A 27,244-nucleotide genomic window follows, 5' to 3' on the forward strand; every position below is an offset into this window, starting at 1 on the left:
CTGCAGTGATTTTGGAGCTCCCCCAAATAAAGTCTGTCACTGTTTCCATTGATTCCTCATTTACTTGCTATGAAGTGATTGGACCGGATGCCGTTAACTGCTTCCTATTGACTGATTCCCTTTTATCCGATCTTCCCCCCATTTTCATCCCTGCGCAAAGCACTCCGAAACAGGTCCTACCAGAACCCAACCTCTGCCCGAGTTGGGAGCAAGGGCGGGTCCGCCGATCGGCAGCCTTCTCGCCCCTTCCAGGCCACTTCCCGCTTTCCCTACCGGCCGCTCCCGCCCAGCTCCCTTTCCATCCGAAGCCCCGCCCCGCCGCCCGTCACGTGACCGCATGGCGTGCCCCGCCTCCTGCCCCCGATTCACGTGATCGCGCCCGGGAGAAAACGCCTGACCCGAGCCCGTGCCCCTCCACTGTACACCCTTTTCTTCCAGTTGCTCGTGGGCTTCTCGCTTTCCAGTCATCCGCGCGTCTCTCCACTGCGCCCGGGGTCCCCCCGGAGCCCTGTCCGCCATGCGGCTCCTGTCTCTGGCCACAGATAGGCCCCGGCGAGGCGGCCCCCGCCACCTGCCCTCCGGCAGCTCAGCGCCGCCGCTGCTGCTGCTGCTGCTGGGTCTTTGCCTGGGGGTCTCCGGGGCGGCGAAGGGCTCTCGGAGGCCCAATGTGGTGCTGCTTCTCGCTGATGACCAGGACGAAGTGCTCGGCGGCATGGTAACTCTTCTTTTTATTTCTGCCCCGCCCCTCGACCTCCTGGGCTGACTCCGGGGTTTCTGGCCCTTCTTCCCCACCCGGACTCCCTCACCTCGCTACGTCTACCCCGAGCTGATTTGCTTTCGCCGCGCCAGGGCCATACGCCCGCTTGTGGAGGTGAAGGACTCTATTTCCTCTTTCTCTTGTGTCGGTTGTGGGTCCACACACGGAGCTTCTAGTCTGGACCTTACTGCTGAGGAGTTTGCTTCATGTCTTGAGACAACCTTGTGGACGTCAGTCAGGGATGGGGTGAACCTATAAGGAGCAGGTGATGGCTAAGAGTACGCAAGCCTTGATTGTCATTTGGGCTAGATTAGAAATCCAGCCCCCTCTATGAGGACCTAGGCCACTTATGCATTGACCCTGTGTACGATGTCTGTGCCTAATATTTACAAAAGAAGTGCTGACATGAAGTGTTCTGGTAGGTAGGTTGTCGAACTCTTGAGGGAATGCGTTGCCTTACAAGAATCAGGAAGATTCAATTAGCCTAATTGAACACCTGGCTAATGCATTAAATACTGTCAGCACTCCGTTTTGTATCAGATGGCTGTTTTTCCGAGACTTCATTTTTTGCCAGGGTGAATTTTACTCCTGTATCTTCCTCTATATCCTTTACTTCCTGTATCTTTCTCAAGTTTGTGACCTTCAAGAACATCTGCTCAACCCCCTACCTCCGGGAGGCCCAGAAAGTGGCTTGCCTCAGGCACATGAGTGGTTGTGGCTGTACAGACAGAATCCTGACTAGTGCTCTGATCCTGGGTATGGCATTCCTCTTAAATCTTTTTAAAAACAAGTTCATTATTGCTTTCTTCTTTTCAGTTCTCTTTTTGCTTTGAAACACTTTAGGCACGAGGTTCCTAAGTTTTACTGTGTGGGAACACTCTAGTTCAGTGTCCTTCAGACTGCTGATTTCAGCCCATAAGTGAGTTATGAAATCAGTTCAGTGAGTAGCCACCAGCATTTTTACTTTCCCATGGAATAGAGTAGAATGGAAAATGTGTGATACATGGCAGTCAAGGTAAGCATATCCATATGTAGATACATTTTAGCTGTGTTCAAGAGTGTAAGAGTCTTTTCTAAATGATGTTTAAGATGCTTGCATTTTAACTCCATACTTGTGCCTGCCATGGGTACCTCATTGCCTTTTAGTTTCTGCCCGGTCCCACTGACTTTGAAGAATCTTGACTTAATGGCCTTCCTGGATTTTACTTGTTTTTTTTCCACCGTTCCAGCTGCCACACTTACCCTCCTAACGAAACTTTTTTTTTTTTTTTTTTGCTGAACCCATGCCCCCTGCATTGGGAGCACAGAATCTAAGCCACTGGACCACCAAGGAGGTCCCACGAAACACATTTTCGTATGTATTTTTAAAGTGTTTTGTCCAGAAAAATCAAGCCATCTCCATCAAAACTTAATAATGCTTTAGTGACTTAATTAAAAGGCCAAGTCTTCATAGCTCAGTTGAAAACAAAATTCATCACTTTACGGTGAGGTATGCGGGATTCAGTTTCTTCAGCTCTCATAGACCACCAGTATGGTTTGTGTGTATCTAAGGTTTCTTCCCGTTAGTGTGTTAATCAGGTTTACCCCTTTAAACCAGTAGCAGATTCTTTCTGTAGATGTTTGTGCTGGAGAGAAGAGCCAAAATTAAGTGGAGGAAAAGTCAAATTTAATACTGTCAGTTTTCTGGAGAATTCTGACTTCTGTAATCTTTTACAGAATATTCTACCACTAATTGTCAAACACGACTTGAAGGGGAAGAGCAAAGAAATAACGGCATTCGAGAACCTACTTGGAGCTAGTTGAACTTCCCTGGTGTCTCAGACGGTAAAGAATTCTCCTGCAATGCAGGAGACCTGGGTTTGATCCCTGGGTTGGGAAAATCCCCTGGAGAAGGGAAAGGCTACCCACTCCAGTATTCTGGTCTGGAGAATTCCGTGGACCGCATAGTCCATGGGGTCACAGAGAGTTGAACTTGACTGAGTGACTTTCACTTTCACTTTTGGAACTAGTCAAGAGCATGAAGTGTTTTATCCTGTTCTTCAGTCATCACAGGAATCCTCTGCTGTACGTATTATATTTACCTTAAAAAATGAGAAACTTAAATTTAGAAGGGGCTAACTAACTTGGCCAAACTTCATATAGCAATGTGGTTGGTGCTTTTAGTCACTCAGTTGTGTCTGACTCTTTGTGACCCCTTGGACTGTAGCCTACCAGACTCCTCTGTCCCTGGGATTTCCCAGAAAAGAAGAGTGGAGTGGATTGCTATTCCCTTCCCCAGGAGATCTCCCCAACCCAGAGATCGAGCACAGGTCTCCTGCCTTGCAGGCAAATTCTTCACCACTGAGCCACCAGGGAAACCTCACATAGCTATAATTCGGGGCAAATCCTGGCATCTTGTAATCTCAGAACCCTGAGATGATATGCTTTTTCTCCTATTCTAAAATACTGTGGTAATACTGATTTACTGGATATCATTCAACATACCCATATCTGCATAGTCAATTATACGATACATAGATCAGAGATTTTTTCAGGTCACATTCAGGAACACAAGTGGGCTCATGCATCTCGTTAACTTACATGCAATACTTTGTGTATATTATTTTCATTTTTGTGAAGAGAGGGAAGTCTCTGACCCCCGTCCCCTCCCCCCCCCCATGAATTGCTACCTTAGTTGGCAAATAAACAGGTGTCAATCCCCCAGACTAACTCAGGTCAAAGGATTATAGCACTTGTATGGGTTGTGGTTTTGGAATCTTGCAGTCATCTACCAAAAAAGTAGTAGTTTTTTATGTGGTAGCATCATCTTTAACAGTTTATCTTTCTTGGTGTAGATTTCATCTGTGGAACTCCATTTTTGGTTTTTGCCCACGGAACTGTTCATCCATTTCTTGGTTTTATTCATTGCGATTGGTTTTGTTGTTGTGGTGTGATGAACATAGTGTTCTTCAGTGAAGCACAGGTTGCTCTTTTTAAAGACATTCTCTCTAGAAAAAGGGATGTTTGGGCAAAATCTCAAAGGACGTGAGGAAAGGAGACATAGGGGGAAAATGAATACATCATGTCCTTGCTTAAGGCAAAGTTATCTTTCATTTTTAAAAGTTAGCCATAGAACAATCAAAATGGTCTAAGTGTTGTTTCAGAGCAGATGTGTTTGGGGCCCAGGAAAGTGAATGACTCCTTTAGCGTTTTTGGTGGTGGTTTTTTTTGCTTCAGACGAGTAAAGCAGCACCTTAGTCATATGCAAGTGTAAGATTGGTTGTTTCTTAAAGAATGTAGTTTGGCCTTAACCTGACCAGCCTCTATCTGTGTTTAGATCTTAGGGACTGACTTTGTCATTCAGGTCAGCATGGGTTCACATGCACATTTTTGGTACAAACAGGTTCTTGTTTGCGACTTGTTTGATTAAGCATAGAGCATGGTTATCCCTTGTACTACCGTTTAGCAGTATAAAGGTTATGGTTATTAATACACCTTTCCCACTTAAACTAAAGGGCTTCCCTGATAGCTTAGTTGGTAAAGAATCCGCCTGCAATGTAGGAGACCCCAGTTTGATCGCTGGGTCGGGAAGATCTGCTGGAGAAGGGATAGGCTACCCACTCCAGTATTCTTAGGCTTCTCTTGTGGCTTAGCTGGTAAAGAATCCGGCTGCAATGAGGGAGACCTGGGTTTGATCCCTGGTTTGGGAAGATCCCTTGAAGAAGGGAAAGGCTAGCCACTCCAGTATTCTGACCTGGAAAATTCCATGGACTGTATAGTCCATGGCTCTCAAAGAGTTGGACATGACTGAGCGACTTTGATTAAACTAAAATCTGAATAACTCCAGCTTTGCATCGACGTCTGGCTCCCGCCTCTGCTTGTCCTTTTACCGTGTGCTCCCTCTGCTTTCTTTGCTGCTTCTAGCACACTGGCCTTCGTTCCACCCTCATAGGTGTTGCTTTCTTTTTCTGGCAGCATTTTCCTTGTTCGCTCACCCTGAAAGCATCTTCTCCTGCTTTGCATGACTGACTCACCATGTCACTGTCAGAACTGAAGTTACATCCTGAAAGAGGCCTCTCCTGACCACCCAGCTAAAGTAGTTTTCCCCTTTTCTCTCATCAACCTCAAGTACGATGTCCAGGTTTATAGCACTCTTCACTGCCTGAAATAGTTGTCTGTTTCCCTGTTGTTTAAGTGCAAGGATCGTGAGGGCAGGGACTGTCTATCTTTTGTCCACCACTGCCTAGATCAGTGCCTGGCACACTTTGTTTAGTAAAAGTGTTTTAATCAGACAATTTAGTCTTACTGTAACATCACTCTCCAGTAGCTTTGTATGAATACCAATTTGACTATTAAGTTCCCTTAATAATCAGCTCACACAGTCCTTTTCCCATTTACACTTTGCATTCCTATTTCCCCTCCCTATGGATTCACTGCAAATGGCATATTTTCATTCTTTTTTTATAGTTGAGTATTATTCATTGTATGTATGTACAATATCCTCTTTACCCATTCATCTGTCAGGGGACATTGAGGCTGTTTCCATGTCTTGGCTGTTGTAAGTAATGCGGCAGTGAACATGTAGGTACATGTATCTTTTGAAGTTAGCATTTTCATTTTCTTCAGATACTCAGAAGTGGAACTGCTGGATCATATGGTTAGTTGTATTGTTAATTTTTTGAGGAACCTCCATATGATTTTTCATACTGGCTGAACCGGTTTATATTTCCATCAACAATTGCATAAGAAAGAAAGGAAGTCAACTTGTTCAGTTGTGTCCGACTCTTTGCGACCCCATGGACTGTAGCCTGCCAGGCTCCTTCGTCCATAGAATTTTCCAAGCAAGGATACTGGAGTGGGTTGCCATTTCCTTCTCCAGGGGATCTTTCCGACCCAGGGATCAAACCCAGGTCCCCTGCGCTGCAGACAGACTCTTTACCGTCTAAACCACCAGGGAAGCCTGGTAAGGGTTCCCTATTTTCTATATTACCAACACATTTTTTTGAAGTTGTGCATATATTTATTTTATTTTTAAAAAACTTTTAATTTTGTATTGGGGTATAGCTGATTAACGATGTTGTTATAGTTCCAGGTGAACAGAGAAGGAACTCAGCCACACATACACGTATATCCGTTCTCCCCCATTCTCCCCTCCCATCCAGACTGCCACATAACTTTTTATCTCTTGTCTTTATAATAGCCATTCTAATAGATATGAGATACTATCTCATTGTGTTTTTAATTTCTTGTCTTTTTGAGTACAGCCATTTTAACAGGTGGGAAGTTCTATCTCATTTGCATTTCCCTGACAATTAGAAACATTGAATATTTTTTCGTGTACCTTATGGCCATTCATATGTCTTTTCTGGAAAAATATCTATTCAGAGCCTCTGTGCATTTTTTAGTTGGCGATTGTTTTTGCTATTGAATTGTATGAGTTCTTTATATATTTTGCATATTAATCCTTTCTCAAGTATGACTTGCAGATATTTTCTCCCATTCAGTAAGTTTCCTTTGCTCTGTAGATTTTTTTATTCTTTAACTGAGCTGTAGTTGATTTACAATCTTGTGTTTCAGGTGTACAACAAAGTGATTTAGTTGTATATGTACATATACTTTTTCAGATTCCTTTCCATTATAGTTTACAGTAAGATAGTGAATATGGTTCCGTATTGTTATTGTTGTTGTTTAGTCATTAAGTCATGTCTGACTATTTTGCAACTGCATGAACTGTATTCTGCCAAGCTTTTCTGTCCATGGAGTTTACTGGCAGGAATACTGGAGTAGACTGCCATTTGCTCCTCCAGTAGATCCTCCCAACCTAGGTATTGAACCCACATCTCTGGCATCTCCTTGGCAGGCAGATTCTTTACCAACAGTGCCACCTGGGAAGCCCATAGTTCTCCAGGGTACATAGTAAGTCTTTGTTTTTTTAATCTGTTTTATGTATAGTCATGTGTATCTGTTAATCCCATACTCCTAATTTATCTCTTCATCCCCCACCTTTGATAACCATAAGCTTGTTTTCTGTGTTTGTGAGTCTGTTTTTGTTTTTGTAAATAAGTTCATTTGTATTATTTTTTTAGATTCCACATACAAGTGTATCATATAATATGTCTTTCTGTGTCCTTACTTACTATGATCACCTATAGGTCCATCCATGTTGCTGCAAATGGCAAATTTTCAGAATTTCATCCTTTTTATTACAGAGTAATAGTCCACTGTGTGTATATATGTGTGTGTACACACACACCCACCCACCCCCATCTTATTTCATCTATTGATGGACATCTAGGTTGCTTCCACATCTTGGATGTTGTAAATAGTGCTGCTGTGAACATTGGGGTGTGTGTATCTTTGCAAATTTTAGACTGTCTTTTCCAGATACATGCTGAGGAGTGAGACTGCTGGATCATATTGTAATTATACTTTTAGTTTTTTAAGGAACCATCATACTGTTCTCCATAGTGGCTGCACCAATTTACATTCATACCAGCATTGTTGGAAAATTCTCTCTTCTCCTCACCTTCTCTAGCATTATTTGTAGACTTCTTGATGATGGCCATTCCGACAGGTGTGAGGCCTACAAACCTCATTGTAGTTTTGATTTACATTTCTCTAATAATTAAACAATATTGAGCATTTTTTTTCCTGTGCCTGTTGGCCATCTGTATGTCGTCTTTGGAGAAGTATCTTGTTAGGGCAGAAGACCTAACTTTCAAAAGACCTAACCCTTCAAAAGAAGACTTTTTGATTGGGTTTTTGTTTTTTGATACTGATCTATTTGTATATTTTGGAAATTAACCCCTTGTGGGTCCCATTCTTTGCAGCTATTTTCTCTCAGTCCATAGGTTGTCTTTTTGTTTGTGATTTCCTTTGTGTGCAAAAGCTTGTAAGTTTGACTAGGTCCCATTTGTTTATCTTTGCTTCTATTTCTTTTGTCTTGAGAGATTGATATAAGAAAATATTGCTGCAGTTTATGTCAGAGTGTTTTGCCTCCTCCTCCTAGGAATTTTATGGTGTCATATTTAAGTCTTTAAGCCATTTTGGGTTTGTTTTTGTGTATGGTGTGAGGGAGTGTTCTGGCTTTATTAATTTTCATGGGGCTGTCCAGCTTTCCCAGCAATATTTATTGTATATTCCTTTCCCATTGTATATTCTTGGCTCCTTTGTCATAAATGAATTGACCCTAAGTGTGTGGATTTATTCCTAGGCTCTCTGTTCTGTCTCTTAATCTGTGTCTGTTTTTACACCATTTCCGTTCTGACTACTATAGTGGGTTTTTTTGTATTCAGGTATGTAGGTTTACAGTATGTTTCAGATGTGCGACATAGTGATTCAAGGTTTTTGTAGACGACACCCGGTTTATCGTTACCCCGTATCGGCGGTCTTCTGTGTGCGGCGCAGTGCTTCTGTGTACCTTATCTGATACATTTTATTCACAGTTGTTTGGACCTCTTAATCCTTTACTCCTGTCCTGGGCCCCCACCTCCACCTCCCTACTGGTAAACCACTAGTTTGTTCTCTGTATCTGTTAATTCCTTTCTTTTTTTTGTTATATTCATTAGTTTGTTTTATTTTTTAGCTTCTGCATATAAGTGATAACATACAGTGTTTGTCTGATTTATTTCACTAACCATAATACCATCCAGGTTGTTACAGATGGCAAAATACTAGTCTTTTTTATGGCTAAGTAATATCCCATTGTAGATATATACCACATCTTCTTTATGCATCCGTCTGCTGATGGAGACTTAGGTTGCTTCCATGTCTTGGCTATTGTAAATAATGCTGCTATGAACATTGGGGTGCCTGTATCTTTTCAAATTAATGTTTTTGTTTTCTGCAGGTATATAACCAGGAGTAGAATTGCTGGATCATATGGTAGTTCTATTTTTAGTTTTTTGGGGAACCTCCATACTGTTTCCACAGCGACTGTGCCAATTTATATTTCCACCAACAATGTACAAGGGTTCCCTTTTCTCCACATCCTTGTTAGCATTTGTTATTTGTGGTCTTTTTTAATAATGGCTATTCTGACAGGTGTTAGGTAGTATCTCATTGTGGTTTTGATTTGCTTTTGTCTGGTTAATGGTGTTGAGCATCTTTTTTCATGTATCTGGCCATCTGTATGACTTTGGAGAAATGTCTGTTGCAGTCATCTGTTTCTTTTTTTAAAATAAGTTTATTAATTTTTTTTTGCTGTGCTGGGTCTTCATTGCTGCATGGACTTTTCTTTAGTTGTGGCTTGCAGGGACTGCTCTCTAGCTGCAGTGTGTGGGCGTCTCTTGTTGTGGAGTGTGGTCTTTAAGGGCACACAGGCTTCTGCAGTTGCAGCCCATGGGCTCAGTAGTTGTGGGTCCCGGGCTTAGTTGCTCTGGGGCATGTGGGATCTCTGGATCAGGGATCAAACCCTTGTCTCCTGCATTGGCAAGTGGATTCTTGACCACTGAGCCACCAGAGACGCCCTGGTCTTTTGTTTCTTAATCAGGGTCTGTTTGTTTTTTAATACTCGGTTATATGAGCTGTTTATATATTTAATGTTAATCTCTTGTCATTCATATCATTTGCACCTATTTTCTTCCATTTAGTAGGTTTTTATTGCTCTTCGGTCAATAGTCTGTTGGGTATAGGCTTTTAAATTTCATTAGGTCCCATGTGTTTTTTATTTTGTTTCTTGCCTTAGGAGGCAGATCCAAAAATATATTACTACTATGTATGTCAGAGAGCATTTTGCCTCTCTTTTCCTTAATGATTTTTATGGTTTCCAGTCTTAGATCTAGGTCTTTAGTCCATTTTGAGTTTATTTTTGCATATGGTGGGAGAAAATGTTCTAATTTCATTGTCTTACATGAAGCCGTCCTGTTTTGGCAGCACCGCTTATTGAAGAGACTGTCTTTTCTCCGTTGTATATTCTTGCTTCCTTTGTCATATGCTAACAGATCACAAGTGCGTGGGTTTATTTCTCTCTATTCTGTTCTATTGATCTACATGTCTGTTTTTGTGCCAGGACCATATTATTTTGATTACTGTGACTTTGTAGTATAGTCTGAAGCAAAAGAGCGTGAGGCCTCCAGCTCCATGCTCTTTACTCAGGTCAGTTTGGCTATACAGGGTTTTCTGTGTTTCCATACAAATTGAAAAATGGTTTGTTCTAGCACTGTGAAAAATGGCATTGGTATTTTGATAGAAATTGTATTGAATCTGTAGATTGCCTTCGGTAGTTTGGTCATTTTAACGATATTAATTTTTCTGAACCATCAGTCAGGAAAGATTTCCATCTGTTTGTGTGTTCTTCAGTTTCTTTCATCACTCTTACAATTTTGCGAGCACAGGTCTTTGACTTCCCTAGGTAAGTTTATTGCTAGGTATTTTATTCTTTTCGATGTGACTATAAATGAGATCATTTCCTTAATTTCTTTTTGATAATTCATTGTTAGTGTAGAGAAATGCAACAGCATATTAACTTTATTAACTGCATATTAATGTGTCCTGTGGCTTTACCAGATTCATTGAGCTCTGGTAGTTTTTTGGTGATGTCTTTGGATTTTCTATGTGTAGTATCATGTCGTCTTCAGAGAGTGACAGTTTGACTCCTTCCTTTGCAATTTGGATTTCTTTTCTTTTTCTTCTCTGATTGCAGCGGTTAGGACTTCTGAAACGATGTTGAATAAAATTGGTGAGAGTGGGTATCCTTGTCTTATTCCTGATCCTAGAAGAAGACTGCTGAGTAGGATGTTATCTATGAACTTGTTATTTATGACCTTTATTATGTTGAGGCACACTCCTTGTCTATTTACTTTGAGAATTTTTGTCATAAATGGATGTTGAGTTTTGTCAAATGCTTTTTCAGAGTTCTTGAATAAGTGAGAATTCTCAAGCTAATGGATTCTTTAGGTTTTCTAGTGAAGTGAAGTGAAGTCGCTCAGTCGTGTCCGACTCTTTGCAAGCCCGGGGACTGTAGCCTGCCAGGCTCCTCTGTCCATGGGATTCTCCAGGCGAGAACACTGGAGTGGGTTGCTGGTTTTCTAACATCTATATAAAACAGTGGTGGTAACTTTTATACAGTGAGAATGACCCTCTTATTAATATAGTTGTGATTTTGGGTTATTAGTCTGTAAGGAATTTTTACACAACAAAATACACTTAAAACTGTGTTCAGTATGGTCTCAGCTTTCAAAGGCACTTCAGAATCATCATGAACTGACTCATATAATACAGCTAAAATGAGCTTCTTCAGATTGGCCTTTCTTGCTGTCTGGAATCTGAATAAAGATTATTAGTGTTTATTACTATTATTTGTATCTAAATGACCAACATCATGCTTTCTGTCCTCACCTTAGGATTTGAAACTAGTTGTTGTTCTGTACTTGTCAGGATCTTAAATTCTGAGCAAAAGATAAAAAGCAAGGATGTAAACAAAGCGATTTCTGACTAGTCTTTTGCTTGATGAGGCTCTCTGTAGATCTGTTTGCCCTTTGGCTCAAGTTTTACCTGAGGTGGTGGTTGTCTAGCGCAGAGGGCCATGAGCTTATAGTCAGGAATTGTGCGTCTGGGCTGCACGCCAAGTGACTGATATTTGAGTCAGTTTGGGGGCCTTGTCTGACTTTTAGAACCTGTATTGGTTTATTTCTGTTTTAAGGGGTGAAAGGCTCCTTTCATATCGTTTTCCACATTCTGCTTCTAAAGATGAATTAATGGAGGTAGATATACCCTGTCTTTTTGTAAGGGGGACGGTGACAAATGAGAGAAGGGCATCAAGGTCTCATTACATTGAAATCAGCATTGCTAGAATAATGCCTTCAGCTGTGAACTTTCCCTTCCTGCAAGCATTCTAACTACCTGAACTTTTGCACAGGACATAACTGACTGGAACCAAACTTGGGTTCATCTCCTGAATCACACGGGACTCTCAGCTGTTTCTTAGTGTCAGATGGAGCTGATCATTTGGGAATAAAAGGTTGAGAGTAATCAAAAAACACAAATTTTGTCCTGTGTGTTTTAGTTTATCGGAAGAAATTGTTTGACAGATATTTATTTATTTTACAGACACCACTGAAGAAAACCAAGGCTCTCATTGGAGAAATGGGAATGACTTTCTCTAGTGCTGTAAGTTTTGAAGCTGATTTAATTTTGTTAAACTCTTGTGTTTATATTCTAAGAAGAAACACTCTTTTGAGTAGTCTACTGTATTTTTTATGGTTTTTCTTCTAGTTAAATGCCTGATCTGAAGGAAAGATTCTATTTAATGTGATGTAAGTTCTTTTAATTGAAATATTACTACTTAACTATTGAAAATTAATGGCAGGTATCTTGTAAGCCATTCTGATCTGCACCTCAGAACTAGAGAAGTTTATTTAAACCTTCATGATTGGAAGTTTGAAAACAGATTGTATTGGGTATCATTTGTACTCTGTAAAGTGTTCCATGGTAAAAGCTTACAGACTATTTTACAAAGCCCAATTAACCCTCATAGTCAAACCTAGCAAAGATAATACCAAGAAAACAGAACAAACCTAACAACTATGCATATGTGTGTGCATACATATAGATGTATATTAATACATGTGTATATGTTCGTATATAAACATAAATGCAAAGATCCAAAACAAAATACTGACAAATCAAATTCAGGAACCATGCTCATAACCAAGTCAGTGGCAGCATAGCTTCGTGTCAGGAAATCCTTTGAGGAGCAGCAGTGTTGTGGTAAAGAGCACAGACTCTGGAACCAGACCACCGTGTTTTGAATGTTCTCGCTGTCTCTTTTCTAGCTGTGCTTCCTTGAGCAAGTTACTAAGCTTTTTTGCATTTGGTTTCCCCATTTGTAAATAGGAATACTAAAGCCTATCTCAGAGGTTAAATGGATTGTTACAGGTAAAGCAAGCACTTATATCAATGCCTGACTTGTAGTAAGTACCACTACGTAATGGTGGTTATTATATCGTCCACCAACAGTGGTTAAAAGAAGGAAAATTAGATGGTTGTCTCAATAGATATTTAAAAGTCCTCTGAGGGACTTCCCTGGTGGTCCAGTGGTTGGGACTTTGCCTTCCAACGTTGGGGGGTGGTGAGAGTTTGATTCCTGGTCAGGGAGCTAGGATCCCACATGCTTGCAGCCAAAAAACAAAAACACAGAAGCAGTGTTTTAACAAATTCAAGAAAGACCTTTAAAAATGGTCCGCATCCAAAAAAAAAAGTCCTCTGAGGTGTTGGCACCCCTTTTCTTGTAACTTGTTAAACCATTGGAAGAATGCACCATGATGACTATTTCAAACAAATAGCACAATTATAGTTAAGACTAAAGTCTCAGGGTACTGTTCTTAGGGAAGACAGCAAGGGCCCAGTATCTCTCACTTAATCATCTACTGAACTGTCTAGTCATTGGCATAAGTCTTGTGAAGACCAAAATCGTTATTTCCACTTGTCTGAAGTTTCTACTTAGAAATCATAAGAGAGTTGTTGGAAAGCTTTTAAATTAATAGAATTTAGTAAATTAGAAATGAAAAGCTGTAAATAACTTTCTTCCATGTAACTAGTTAGAGAAACATGAGGTGGGGGGAGAAGTGATCCCACTGATATAAAGGCAGGAAAATATAGGCTCTAGGAATAGCTAGTGGTGTCCAGTAATGGTTTTAAGACCTATAAATGCAGTTAGAATATTTGGTGAGTGATAAAGTACTTCATGCATAGTTATACACATCATTTTCTGTGGAGAGACACATTATAAAATGCTTATTCTAGTCAGAATCCCAGTGGGATTCTTTTTAGGCTGAATTTAGTGATTCCAAAGTTATCTGGAATAATAAGTAGGTTAGAATAATCAAGGTAAAATTTTTAAAGAGATATCTCTACCAGGCCCTGAAATGTAAAGTGAAGATCCAGTGAACAGCATAGCATTGGCCAAAAAATAGATCAGGAAATAAAAAAGGAGAAGAATTAAAAGAGTTGCCAGTGTGAAAATTACAAAAGTCAAACATCCAGCCAAATTAAAAAGCAAAAGTAAAAACTAGGAAGTATTTGTAGTATGATTGAATCCTTCCTTAAAGCTTATGTAGTGAGTGAGTGAAGTCGCTCAGTCGTGTCCGACTCTCTGTGACCCCATGGATTATAGCCTACTAGGCTCTTCCATCCATGGGATTTTCCAGGCAAGAATACTGGAGTGAGTTGCCATTTCCTTCTCCAGGAGATCTTCCCGACCCAGGGATTGAACCCAGGGCTCCTGCATTGCAGGCAGACAGACACTTAACTGTCTGAGCCAGCAGGGAAGTCTTAGAAAACTTAGGTAACAGGAGGGGAAATGTGCAAAGTGCGTGAACAGACCATTCCCATGAACACGGTTGATCAGTATGCATGTGGAGAGTGTTCATCCTCACCAGTATTTAAGAACGCCAGTTCCAATTTAAAAGGCCAAAGAAATGTGAATTGTTTCAAAGGGATAATACGTAATTCTGGCAAGGGTGTGCTCAAATGAGCATTCCTGCCCTGCTGGTGTGAGTATAAGCTATTACCCTTCTGTAAAGTGGATAGGTAATGAGTGTTAGGACCTAGACAAATATTACTAGGTCAAATAGGGTAATTCTGTTGATGAGAGGAGCTAATGGATACATAATTAGAGTAGGAAAAAAAAAATCTATGTCCAGTGTATAAAGTGATGCAGGTAAGCGAAAACTCCAGCTCAGCCTGAAAATGACTCCCTACTTCTCAGCTGCTCTAGATTCGAGGAGTATTCTTCATGTTTGCTTGGGACCTCGCTCCCAGCATGCTATGTTCCTTGCATGTAACATTTCTTTGGCTGATGAGATTAGAACAACTTCAGGTTATCCTGTAAAAAGAAACTAGCGGAAAAAGAAGTGTGTTCTCTTGGTTGTTCTATTTCCTGTCTCCACGAGAGAACTTAGAGCAGCTCTGAAGTGTGTTATCTATAAAGAAAATCCCTATTCCACGGGAAATTAGAGATTTGAAGTTAGGGGAACTGAGCAGCTTTCTTTCTTCTGATTAGAAATCTGTCTTGTGTAACTGTCTCTCTTGCTTCTCTTCCCTTTGTAGTATGTGCCAAGTGCTCTCTGCTGCCCGAGCCGAGCCAGCATCCTGACAGGGAAGTACCCACACAATCATCACGTGGTTAACAACACTCTGGAGGGGAACTGCAGCAGCAAGTCTTGGCAGAAGATCCAAGAGCCGAATACTTTCCCAGCAATTCTCAGATCCATGTGTGGTTATCAGACCTTTTTTGCAGGGAAATACTTAAATGAGGTATGTTGAATGGTCTAATTATTCCCTTTTGTTTTGTTAATAACAGCTCCTGAAATATGAATTTATATAATTCATGTTAATTGTTTTTTAATTAGTATCCATTCAAATCATGTTAAAGGGTTTTTGGGTATCTGGCTTTTCTCTTAATCTACCTGTTAAACAGGAACTTATTTACATGAACGTAATTTACAGGATTTGGACATGGTGGTTATTCTTTCTTCAGACAGTCTCTGGAGCATTTATTTTAAAGTTGTCTTCAGACCACAGTGGCCTGAGACATCTTCCCTTTTTTCCCTCAAGAATTCTGCTTGTCACATGGCCGTCATGATATCTTTGTTTCCATTTCTCCTTTATCAGGAGCAGAGTGAAGAATTTTTTCCTTTGAGCTTCTTTCCTGAATAATAACAACTTAACCCATTTTTTGGAAACAGATTGTGTGGAGATCAGTGATGAAGGAAGAGCACCCACGCCTGAGACATTCAGGCCATTGAATTATGTGCCTGAGTGGTTAGCGTGCTGGCCTTGAAGGCCCGGGATGAAGGAGGCCTCATTGTGATCTGCCCGGGCCAGGCTTCAGGGCCTTGCGTCCACCTCACTGGCCTTAGCATTTAGTCAGAGTTCAGGCTTAATGAAAATAATGTGTTTGAGAGTGTTTGGGATTATCTCTTAAAGAAAAAGTGGGATTCAGGTCAAAGAGAACATGTTTGTTTTCTTATGTACTTTATCCATGGTTGCTAGAGATCTTAATATCTGATCTGAATTTTCTTAATTCTCTCCCTCCCTGTAATAATTGGGGGAATTTTCAGCTTTGTGGGTTTGATGAAAAATGACTCAGTTTGAAGAGTCGTGAGTAATAAGTGTGATGGATTATGGCTACAGGTCATAAAGAGAACATACAGTACTTTTCATATTGAATATCTTCTAACATACACAAAATTAGAAATTCTTCAAACTACAAAGAATTAGTTCTTAGAGGTACTGCATTAAATGGGCAGTGTTAAGCCTTGTCAAGATAAAATGGGATGACTCTGTGGTCTCTTCACTTAATTCATCTCATCAGATAAATTGAGTCCAAATGTAGTCTTCAGGGAATTCCCTGGTGGTCCAGTGGTTAAGACTCCAAGCTTCTAATTCAGGGGGTGCAGGTTCAGTCCCTGGTCGAGGAACTAAGATCCCACATGCCATGTGGCATGGTCAAAAAATAAAATAGCAAAAATGGACTTCATCAGCAGGAGAGCTGAAGTGATAGACTGAGAGCTTATAGCCTGATTTGGGCAGTTAGCCACAAGGCTGGCTAGACCAGTCTATGCAGTCAGTAGCTCAACAGATGAGCCCTGTGGCTTTAGCTCTATTGCCTTTTCCTGTAAAGGACCAAGAGTAAATAGTTCAGGCTTTTGCAGGCCGTATGTCTGTGTCGTGACTATTTAGTTGTGTCATTGTCGCCGGAAAGCAGCCACAGACCTGCGGAAGCCAGTGAGTGTGCTGTTTTCAGTAAGGCTTCACCATCACTGAAGTTTAAATTTCAGGCAAATTGTCACAGAAGTAATCCTCTTTTGATTTTTTTTTAAATTCAAGTATATTTGATTTTGTTTGGTGGTTTTGGGGTGGTTTTTTTTTTTTTTAGTGTTTATATTTTTTAATGTTTGGAAGAAAATTCTTAGCTTGCCAGCTAAGCAGTTGGCAGGCTGGATTTGGCCCACCAGCCATAGTTTGCCAACTTATGCTTCAGAAATTCCTAGGTCTGTAGTGTTCTTCGCTTTTCAATTGATTTTTGTACTTGTGAAAATTAAGCACTTACCATGTTTCAGGCACTGATGTAAAAAGATTCTGACAGTTTCGTGTTTCTTTCTGGTCTGGTCACATCCCATGAACTTCTAATGCATTGCTTGTCTTGCTTTCCAGTATGGAGCCCCAGATGCAGGTGGACTTGGACACGTTCCTCTGGGCTGGAGTTACTGGTATGCATTGGTGAGTGAACAATGAAGTCAGCGACAATTACACGCAACCCTACAGATGCTTGTTTACTTTCTACTGAGGCTCTGACATTGACATTACTTGGTTTGCTGTTATGATTGGCCACTTCATCTCCTTAAAAGTCTGTTGATTTGTGAGGCACTCTGTTGTGAGATATTTTTCTTGCATTGCACAAGGTTTAGCAACATATTTTGCTGTTGTACCAGATCTGTTTCTGGGTTTTTAACTAAACATATTATTGAAACTCTGCTCGTAGTTAATAAAACCGTAGTCAAGAAGTCTAATTCAGTATTGACTTCAGCAGTCATCTTTTATGTCTTATCACTGTTTAAGCAGAGTACAGTTTAGCCCAGTATGGTTTCCAACTTTCATTTTGTATGCTGGCCTCATTAAAAAGAAAAAAAAAAACTCACTTTCCTCTCTTTGATAGGAAAAGAATTCTAAATATTATAATTACACCCTCTCTATCAATGGGAAGGCGCGAAAGCACGGTGAAAACTACAGTGTGGACTATCTGACAGATGTCTTGGTGAGTTACTGAAGCTCTGTCCTTGCAGTTTAGCTCATGTTTAACTAAAGACTCTGCCTCAGAAAACTTTGGTTATATTTGTTCACATTGAGTAGCATGAGTAATAACTTGATCTAACTGCTGAAGAATATTTTCAGCTGGTTAAAGATTCCTGAGAGTGTTTTTCTTTGTAATTAAGCCAGGCTCAGATCTAATGTTTTTGAAATTCCAGCAGCAAATCCCTTTTCCAAAGGCTAATCTCTAATACCGTGGAGATCACTTTGAAGAGGTTTTACACTGTAAGGGTTCCTGCTCTTGACCCCAGTTACTCGCAGGCTGCAGGGTGACAGCTTCATCAGGAGGGTAAGGGGATAGAGGCAGGGAAGTTCTTCAGGCGTTGAGTATTATATATTAAAAAAAAAATACTCAAACGGGAACATGAATTTGGGACTCTCCTTCCCTGTCTGAGATGGTTCTGATGACAACCCCCCGTAGGGCATTCATTCAGCAAGTACTTAAGCACCCCTCGGAGCTGGTACTAGGCAATAAATAAAGCAAAGTCCCCGATTCTGTGGGAGGTCACCTTTTAGGGGTAGATTTATTTACACGTGTGTGTTGTCTTGTTAGAGGGTGATGAGTTAGAGCAATAAGGCAGAGGCTGGAAGTTACTTAGCTAGTGTTTAAGCAGAGTCCTAAAGGAGAGGAGAATGGCTGTACGGATCAGCGGAAAGCGTGCCACAGGCAAAGGAAGCAGAAAGTGTGGCGGTGTCGCGGCAGGAGCGTGCCTGGCGTGTTGGAGAAACAGGAGTTTCTGACGGGGCTGAGGTAAAGTTAGATGGCTGGGATGATGGTAGGAAATTGATAGTGTCTTTTGAGTTTCATGTTGGGAATAAATGAAGATGTAAATCAACTAGAACAATTAAAAGCACAGCATGTGTGTGTGTGGGAGGCTTTAATTTTCATAAACTGTCTCCAGAGAAGCAAATGAAAAACTTTTTAAGTCCAGATAAATATGCCACCCTGGTGTGGCATATTTGGACTTAGTATTATTCACTTAGCTTAGCTTAGCTTAACTTCAGCTGGCATAACTTAGGATCCTATCTACTGTTTTGACCCCAGCATTTTTGTAAGATTATGGTAACTTAATTCACTTTTCCCACTATTGTGAATTAGGTTGACTCTTTTTTATATTCCTTAAAGCATCAAATGTATATGCTCTGAGCAGCATTAATGTAAATTAATACTAAAATGGCCGAATTATTCTTTTTTTCCTCATGGGAAGCATAACAACTTTTAGGTCATGTAAAGTCGTCAGAGTCCCATTTGCTTTCTTAAGGAAAGCGTTAGTCGCTCAGGCATGTTTGACTCTTGGAGACCCCAGGGACTGTGGTCTGCCAGGCTCCCCTGTCCCTGGGGATTCTCCAGGCACGGACACTGGACTGGGTTGCCATTTCCTTCTCCAGCTTGCTTAAGAATGGGTGTGCTTTTCAGTATTTTCATGCGTTTGCCTGAAAGCCGGATGATTCGTTCCAGCAACACGCTTGCAAGTGACTGTGACATAGATTGCGGGCCAGAACTGGGAGGAAGCTCAGAGGACCCTGCCCCCCTTTCACCAGAGAACAGACGCTTATCCGGGCCTCAGCTGCTGGCTGGGGCGAGAGGTGACCAGTCTCTCTGTGTTTCAGGCCAATGTCTCCTTGGACTTCCTGGACTACAAGTCCAACTCCGAGCCATTCTTCATGATGATCTCCACCCCAGCGCCTCATTCGCCCTGGACAGCTGCACCTCAGTACCAAAACGCCTTCCAGAACGTCTTTGCACCAAGAAACAAGAACTTCAACATCCATGGAACGGTAACTTCCCCTCAGCCTTGCATCCGGCCAGGCTCGATGTGATTAAGTGTATAACGCACTGGTCAGGAAGCCTTTGAGTCGTGTAGGTGGTCTTCCTTCTCAGTCTTTTCGAGGTAGTTGTGCCTGTCTCTAGTACACTAGGTAGTATATATACATGTGCTTCAGGAGTCCAGGTAAGTTTCCTGCCATGCACCCCGTGAGCAACTCGAGAGTCCACAGGGAGTGGTGGAGAAATGCTGTCCTTCCTGCCTACGGTCCCTGCTGATCACCTCCATGCTGGCTTTCCTCTGGGCGGAGGCATAGGAAAATGAGTGGTGATGCAGTGTAGCGTGATTGGAAAGGGAAGTTGGGTGGAGAGATGAACCAGAGCACGGAGGGTAATAAAGGGCTGTAACCTAAGCACTGTCCGCCTCCAGCGCCGCTTACCCTCCCCTCGGTCCAGGAGATAGGCAGTTCAGTGGTTCGAAAACTGAAGACTGCTCCCACCTCCTGCTTGTTTCCCTGAAGTCTTAGTTACTCGTGAGGCGGTAGAAAGAATGAGTCTTGGAGTTAGATTGAGTACTACCGCTTTCTAACTAAGTGACCTGACCGTTAGTAAGATGCTTAAGTTCCGTTTTTCCCTCTGAAGTGGGGGATCCTGACCTCTCATGTTCAGTTGCTCAGTCACGTCTGACTCTCTGCGACCCCATGGGCTGCAGCACGCCAGGCTCCCCTGTCCTTCACCGTCTCCTGGAGCTTGCTCAGACTCAAGTCCATTGAGTCGATGATGCCATCAGCCATCTCATCCTCTTGTCATTCCCTTCTCCTCCTGCCTTCAATCTTTCCCAGCATTAGGGTCTTTTCAAATGAGTTGGCTCTTTGCATCAGGTGGCCAAAATATTGGAGCTTCAGTATCAATCTTTCCAATGAATGTTCACAGTTGATTTCCTTTAGGGTTGACGGGTTTGATCTCCTTGCTGTCCAGGGGACTCTCGAGAGTCTGTACATAGAAACATTTAGCATGTTGCCTGGCACATGATAGGCTGTGCTTGTGTGTATGATGTTAAAACTGAGTGAATTGAGTTTTAAACCAAAGGGCTGGTCTCTCTCTGTTTCAAAAGAAGTTCATACAAGCTCCCATGGCTAAGTAAGCTTAGCAACTTAAGGTTAAATAAGTCATGTGCTGCAGAATTTCTCAGTTTTTCCTGTTCTAACATGAATTTGCAATAGGAGAACATGGCTGTATAGCATTTTTCAACCATATTAACTAAACGCTGAGGATGGCAGTTTGGATGATGGCAGCCTAGGGTTACATGAATAAGGAGGAGAAAATCAAAAGTATTTGGCAAATTTTTAAGAAAACATCTTTAGTTAAATGAGAAGAAGCCTCTAGATTTGGATTTGAAGTTTTAGAAAATTGCCATGATAAGGTTTTTTTCCCAAGGTTGAAGAATGATCTGTACTTTAGGTAGGAAGATAGAGGGGAGTGGAATGATGACTTATTAGGCAAAACTTAGAGGAAGGTAAAGTTAGTGTTTACCCTTTTGTAGTGTGAGTGGTAGACTCAAGCACAGATTCCAAGTTGCAAATGTAGTCTAGTCAGTTTCCAGTATCCTTCTCTAAATGTCTTGCTGCTCAGGAAGGATCCCAGGCCTTCTGCTGTTAGGGAGGGGTTGGGAAGAAGCTAAAAAACGAGTGATAATTGCAGGCTTTTTTTTTTTCCTCACAAACACAGAGAAAGGTGGGAGTGGGTGGTGGAGGGAAGATCTGAAGTTGCTTAAACAGGCTCCAGTTGGTTCCTTTCTGCTCAAATATCAAGTGATCCTTTATCTACTCGAGCACTTTATTTGACTGTGGTGACTTTAACTTTTTCTTCCTTTTAAATTTTAGAACAAGCACTGGTTAATTCGGCAAGCCAAGACCCCAATGACTAATTCTTCAATACAGTTTTTAGATAATGCATTTAGGAAAAGGTAAGAACTGCTCCTTTCTCAGTCTGGGTGGTCTTTGAGGACCCTCAGAAGCAACCCGTGAACAGGGGACTGCACCCTGTGGTTATCTGTGAGAAAAAAATCAGACCTTAGCAAGTTGGTGGGAAAGACTCGGTAGGAGGTCTCCGCATTTAGCAGTAAGGTGGCCTTTGGCCCTCAGGACTGATTAAAGAGTCCATTTTTCTGACTTGTTAAAATGTTGCAAATTGGAGCCATTTGGTTGAAATTTTTCTTTTCACTATGTCTAAAGAAAATTACATATGACCCAAAGGCTTGGACTAGAGCAAAATATCTGCCTTTGCTGTTTTGAGTTTTCGAGAAAATTCTTTTAAGTCAGTTTTTTTAAAAGTGCGTTACTTTCTCTTCAGGTGTATTTATTTTAGACGAGGAGTTGGCGGACTCCTTCTGTGAAGGGGCAGATAGTAAATGTTACAGGCTTGTAGGCCACCTTTGTCTGTTGCTGACGCTCAACTCTGTTGTTGGAGTGCAGAGCAGCCCTGGACAATAGGAGAACGAATGAGCATGGCTGTGTTCCAATGAAACTTCATATAAAAGCAGCCAGCAAGTTGTCGCTTCGGGGGTGTAGAGTTTCAGATTCGCAAGGTGAAAACGTTCCGGAGATCGGTTTCACTCTGTGAATATACTGAACCCTACTGACCTATCCACTTACAGATGGGTAAGACAGTAATATTTTATGTCTTGTACCACAGTTGAAACCAGAATGTGGTCAAGCTTTGACCCACGACTATAGTTTGCTGACCCCTTTTAGTCTATTAAACACTGTTGCAGCGCAGGTCTGTCTGGATTCATCTCTGTCAATCAGTGCTGATTTGACAGGTTTGCCCTCTGGTAGTGGGGTTTTTTGTTTTTTTTTTACTTGAAGGATAATTGCTTTACAATATTATTTTGGTGTCTGCCATACATCAACACCAGTAGTCTTTCATTCTGATCACCAGTCATGATAAATAATAAAGCTAACTGGTTTCTTAAAAGCCTAGTTTATTTCTGTGGAATCGGTTAAATTTGGAGTGTTTTGGAATTTCCTAATCTGTGTTTTGCAATGAAAGGAAAGGAAATGTGGGATTGGAGCTTTCGGGGAAGAGTGGCTTTGAGGGGTTTCTGTGGGAGGGAGGTGAGGGGTGTTTTGGGTCTGGGGGCTTGTTTGGACTTGACTTGGCCATTTTGGCAAGATGGCAGTACCTCAGCCCTTTGTCTCTGAGGCGCCATTGCTGCCCCCGCTCATTCAGGTGGCAGACTCTGCTCTCAGTGGATGACCTCGTGGAGAAGCTGGTCAAGCGATTGGAGTTCAATGGGGAACTCAGCAACACCTACATCTTTTACACCTCAGACAACGGCTATCACACCGGTAAGGGGCAGACCATGGCCTTGGCGAAGTGCCTTTCCGTTCTCACCTGATCAGTAGCTCTGACTGGGAGCTTCTGACCTTTTGCAGTGGTGAACAGGCCAGAGGGTCTTGCCCTCAGGGCTCCTCTGGTTAGAAGGCCAACTCATTCCCATTCCCAATTCATTCCCTGGGTGGGGAGAGACGCAGTTTCATTACTTGCCGTTTCACAGGCTAAATTACATGGTGTTCTAAGGAGTCTAAGCAAAGGATAAGCTTGATGGGTTGGAGGCAGGCTTTATGAAAGAGGTGAGAAACTGAACTTGATTTAGAGGATAGTGGATCTTAGAGAATAGGGGTATGACATTTTACACAGGAAGACCAAGAGAGGGTCGCCTTGGGGAAAAACTGTCTTGTGAAATTAGGTTTTTGGTGTGTGTGGTTTTTGTCTTTTCACAGCTGCAGTATGAGTCAGCCCCGTGTCCTTGACTTTCATCCTTTCTACTTGGACCTTCTCTAGCTAAAAATCAGTATTTTCTTGTTTCTCCACCCTTAAATTTCCTAAACTTGAAGGTAATTAATCTGATAATTGCACAGGAGCGAATTGATTAGGCATTTCCTCTGTTATTATGAATATCTTTAAACAAAGTAAAGATAGTAAATTAACCTTCGTTGTCTAGCTTTAATTTTCAGTGACACAGGGCCAGTCTTTTGAATTCCTCATTCCTTCTGGATGTTTCTTTTTTAGCTAGAAGTTTCTGAAGGCACTCCAGACGTGGTGATTCCATATGTCAACACTTGATTATGCATCTGATTAGTTGATTGTGTATCAGAACCTATATAAAATCCACACACCTTTACTTTTTATGTATCGTAAGACTGTCTTTTGCCACTGATTTATTGGAGAAATTGGTCTTTTGTCCTTTAGAATATCACATCCTAGATGTGGCTAATTGCATATGTGATAACTTGTTTATCTATACTCAGCATTTTCTATACACTGATAGTTAGATCTAGAGTCTTAATGGAAATGTGTGTTTTTCGACAAGAATGCGTTCTTATTGGTGCTGCTGTGTACTTCTTGCTGCTTCATGTTGTGAAGCCTAGGTGTCTGGTTGCCTCACCTCAGAGACGCTGTTTCTGATTGGTGGTTCGTGTGGTACTAACCTGAATTCCTCCTTGTGAACCTCTTGTGGCTGAAACTTCCATTGGTGATTGTGCTTAAATCGGTTCCCTCAGAAACTGCAAACTTTGACTTCATACCTGTGTCCTTCCTTTTGAATTTACTAGCTGGAATTCCTCAGGAAATTTGCCTCATCAACTGTTTGGTTATCTTGAGGTACAGTTTATTGAGGAAAGGCTGGATAAATGGTTTTGTTCCTTTATTTAACAGCTTTTAGACTAACTTCATTCAGTTGTGATCAGGTGGAGTGTCATAAATAAATAATGTGTATTTGTGCTTCAATACTTTTAGTCATTCCTTTTGTTGTATTTGCCTATTTAAGGCCAGGGAGTTCCTCTGGACATTTATTTAAAGAAGATGAGCTCATTGTTTCCTGCCTTGTAGTAATTAGAGACCCTGGGGGATTTTAGCTCTTTGCTAAGACACCATAATTAGTAAAACAAGGCTGTTTGATTTTTACTGTTGATTGAATGAATGCATACATGAGAGACATTTCTGTCTTGGCTCCATCTTTACCCTATGCATTTTTTTTTTTCAGGACAGTTTTCTTTGCCAATAGACAAAAGACAGCTGTATGAATTTGATATCAAAGTTCCACTGTTGGTTCGAGGGCCTGGGATCAAACCAAATCAGACAAGCAAGGTAGGTTCCTGATACGGTGATGCTGTGTATAGGTAGTATTTGCCTGAGAAAAGAAAGCTTTTCCTCCCAAGAGGAGACCTATTCTGTTTCTCCTCCTTTGAGGATAAAGGCTGATTGGCTTAAGATTTTACAAGTGTGTTTATAAGCTTTGCAAATGGTGATTCTTGTTTCTTTCTTTTTTTTAATTGAAGTGTATTTGATGCACAATATTCTGTAAGTTCAGGTGTGCAGTATAATGAGTCACAGTTTTTAAAGGTCATGTTCCGTTGGGTTATTTGTCAATATTGGCTGGATGTCCTGTGTTGTACCGTATATCCATGTAGCTTATTTTACACTTAATACTTTCTTTTTTTTTTACACCTAATACTTTTAATCTTCCATTCCTGTATTTCTCCTCCCCATCCCATCTCCCGTTTGGTAACCACTAGTTTGTTCTCACAGAGAAGGCAATGGCAGCCCAGCCCACTCCAGTCCTCTTGCCTGGAAAATCCCATGGGCAGAGGAGCTTGGTAAGCTGCAGTCCATGGGGTCACGAAGAGGCAGACACGACTGAGTGATTTCACTTTCACTCTTCACTTTCATGCATTGGAGAGGGAAATGGCAACAACCCACTCCAGTGTTCTTGCCTGGAGAGTCCCAGGGACGGGAGCCTGGGGGGCTGCCGTCTGTGGGTTCGCACAGAGTCGGACACGACCAAAGCGACTCAGCAGCAGCAGCAGTTTGTCCTCTGTGTCTCTATCTGTTCTCCATATCCATATTTTGTTATATTTGGTAGTTTGTTGTATTTCACAAATAAGTGATACCTTACAGTATTTGTCTTTCACTGTCTGACATTATAATAGCAGTAAACTGCTGGCCACCCACTCTCGGCTGTATTTTGCCCTTATATACGTATCACATCAGCATGAATAGCTTTCGCTTGTCTCTTGAGATTGAATCTTTACATGGTGACTGCACTTGCCCAGGGTGCTCATTGAAACTGCCTCCTGAAAGTGAAAGGCTCAACATCTAGAAAGTTTTGGATTGAATCACTTGGACTGGACTAGAAACCCTGTCTCTGCTTTTTTTCCTCAAGTTCACAATGACTCTTGAGAGGCAGCCCAGGCTGGAGCCCCAGCCCTGCAGAGCAAGGCTCTTCAGGCTTGCTTGTGTGTGCGCGTCCCCTGGCGGCCTTGTTGACGTGCAGATTCTGATTCTGCATCCCAGCCTGCCCGCAGGTATTCCTGACCGATGTCCACCTGGTCTGAGCTCCCTCTGCGTAGAGTGCTACAGAAAGCTCATCTTCTGAGAATTCAGTCCCTCTCTGTGGGACTCTTCCTTACTAATGCCTTTCTGCTTTACTGATGCTCTTTCCTAACACTGTCATAAAGGATCACATTCTTCCTCTGTTGCCATTTCCATCTGGTTTCATACTGATTTTAATACTGAGGCAGATGATGGGCCCCTTGATCCAAGCTCTTTGGTCCCGCCTTGAGAGAGAAGAATTGATAGGTGCTACCAGTTATGTTTACCATCTTCTCGGATAGCACAATTTCAGTCCCAGCTCTGTGAGAGAGATAAAAGAAAACAAGAAAATGGATCATTTGAGCTAAAATTGGAAGACCGGCCAGAATTTCTAGGTGTTCTGGGTCCTGAGTTTAATTTAATGTTTACTTTGTTTAAATGTCTGCCATTTACTTGTCTCCTTTCACGGTGCTCTTGATTGGAATTCTGTTAAAATTCTCTCAGAAACTTAAAGTGGCCTTCATAATTGCCTTCTGAATTTTCTTTTTCTCTCAAGACCCACATTTTTAAAGCCAGTCACTTTCCACTACAAATCCATCACCCTCTAAATGGCTGTCTCCTTTCAAGAGAGGTGGGCAGGTTTGGAAGACCATTCAACCATAAAAGCTTCTCCTGGGTGTTGGGAGTGTATTGAGGAGGCACGTCTGTAGCCATGTGCATGTCCCAGGAAGAGGGCTATTGGGACTACATCTGTGTGAGGAGGGAGGCTGATGAGCACAATTGTCAGCCAGCTGCCCAGGGAACTGTTCCTTTTTTCTTCAAGTTTAACAGTGGCACTAAATGTTAAAATCTGAAACTTCACCTTCTGTAAGTCGTTTAAGTGAACCCAGGTCCTAGGAAGCCATCTCAACAATAATAACCTTTATTGAATATTTAGAATGCAACAGGTGCTGTTCCAAGTGTTGCTGCCTGTATCAACTCAACCTTCACAGTCTTTTGAGATATGAATACAATTATCCATCTGTTTTATAGATGAGGAAACTGAGGTTCAGTGATTTGCCCAAGATGGTGTAGCTAAAGAATAGCAGAGCCCTGCGTTTGAACTCGGGCAGTCTGGCTGATGTGCCCTTAACCAGAATTCGTACACTCAGGCATGACTGTGGTTCAGACAGGTATCTTCCCGTGCCAGCACACTGCACAAGGAGCCTGGCAGTCCCAGCGGGAGCTGTCATTGGAAGATTAATTCTTAGCTCCCTGTGTCAAGGGGGAGCCAGATACTTGAGCTGCATTTGTCAGCGAAAGCCTCTGAGGCATCTAGGCAGAGACTCAGGTATCGGAAGGCTTCAGTCCTGTGGAGATCTGTGGGAGGGCGTCCTCAGCAGCAGGACAGCGCAGAGAGGAGAATGAGCTCAGCTGGTTCAAGGGCAGAAGGTGGCGGTTGTGCTGAAGCGCTTTCACTTCCTACCTGGACCAGACGTCTCTCTCACCCCCTTACCTTTGTGCAGATGACTGCTTCTGTCTGCATGCCCACCTCATGCCCCTTTCACTCGGCTAAA

The 27,244-nt window shown here is 41.9% G+C and overlaps 1 protein-coding gene across 2 annotated transcripts in view; it reads left to right on the top strand.

Moving 5' to 3' along the window:
- The first annotated feature begins 355 nt into the window (after positions 1-355).
- Positions 356-27,244, top strand: part of GNS (glucosamine (N-acetyl)-6-sulfatase) — a 46,478-nt gene continuing 19,589 nt past the window's right edge. Inside the window, exons 1-9 of one of the 2 annotated variants that reach the window (XM_070454655.1) lie at positions 356-715; positions 11,786-11,845; positions 14,786-14,992; positions 16,895-16,960; positions 17,397-17,495; positions 19,160-19,327; positions 21,197-21,279; positions 22,545-22,663; positions 24,361-24,464. In XM_070454655.1, coding sequence (XP_070310756.1) covers positions 518-715; positions 11,786-11,845; positions 14,786-14,992; positions 16,895-16,960; positions 17,397-17,495; positions 19,160-19,327; positions 21,197-21,279; positions 22,545-22,663; positions 24,361-24,464 — 1,104 coding nt within the window. In that variant the 5' untranslated portion in view covers positions 356-517. The remainder of the gene's footprint in view (positions 716-11,785; positions 11,846-14,785; positions 14,993-16,894; positions 16,961-17,396; positions 17,496-19,159; positions 19,328-21,196; positions 21,280-22,544; positions 22,664-24,360; positions 24,465-27,244) is intronic. The other variant, XM_020882833.2, reaches the window with a different exon arrangement.

Source organism: Odocoileus virginianus, chromosome 24 (assembly GCF_023699985.2).
Source record: "Odocoileus virginianus isolate 20LAN1187 ecotype Illinois chromosome 24, Ovbor_1.2, whole genome shotgun sequence".
Lineage (NCBI taxonomy): Eukaryota > Metazoa > Chordata > Mammalia > Artiodactyla > Cervidae > Odocoileus > Odocoileus virginianus.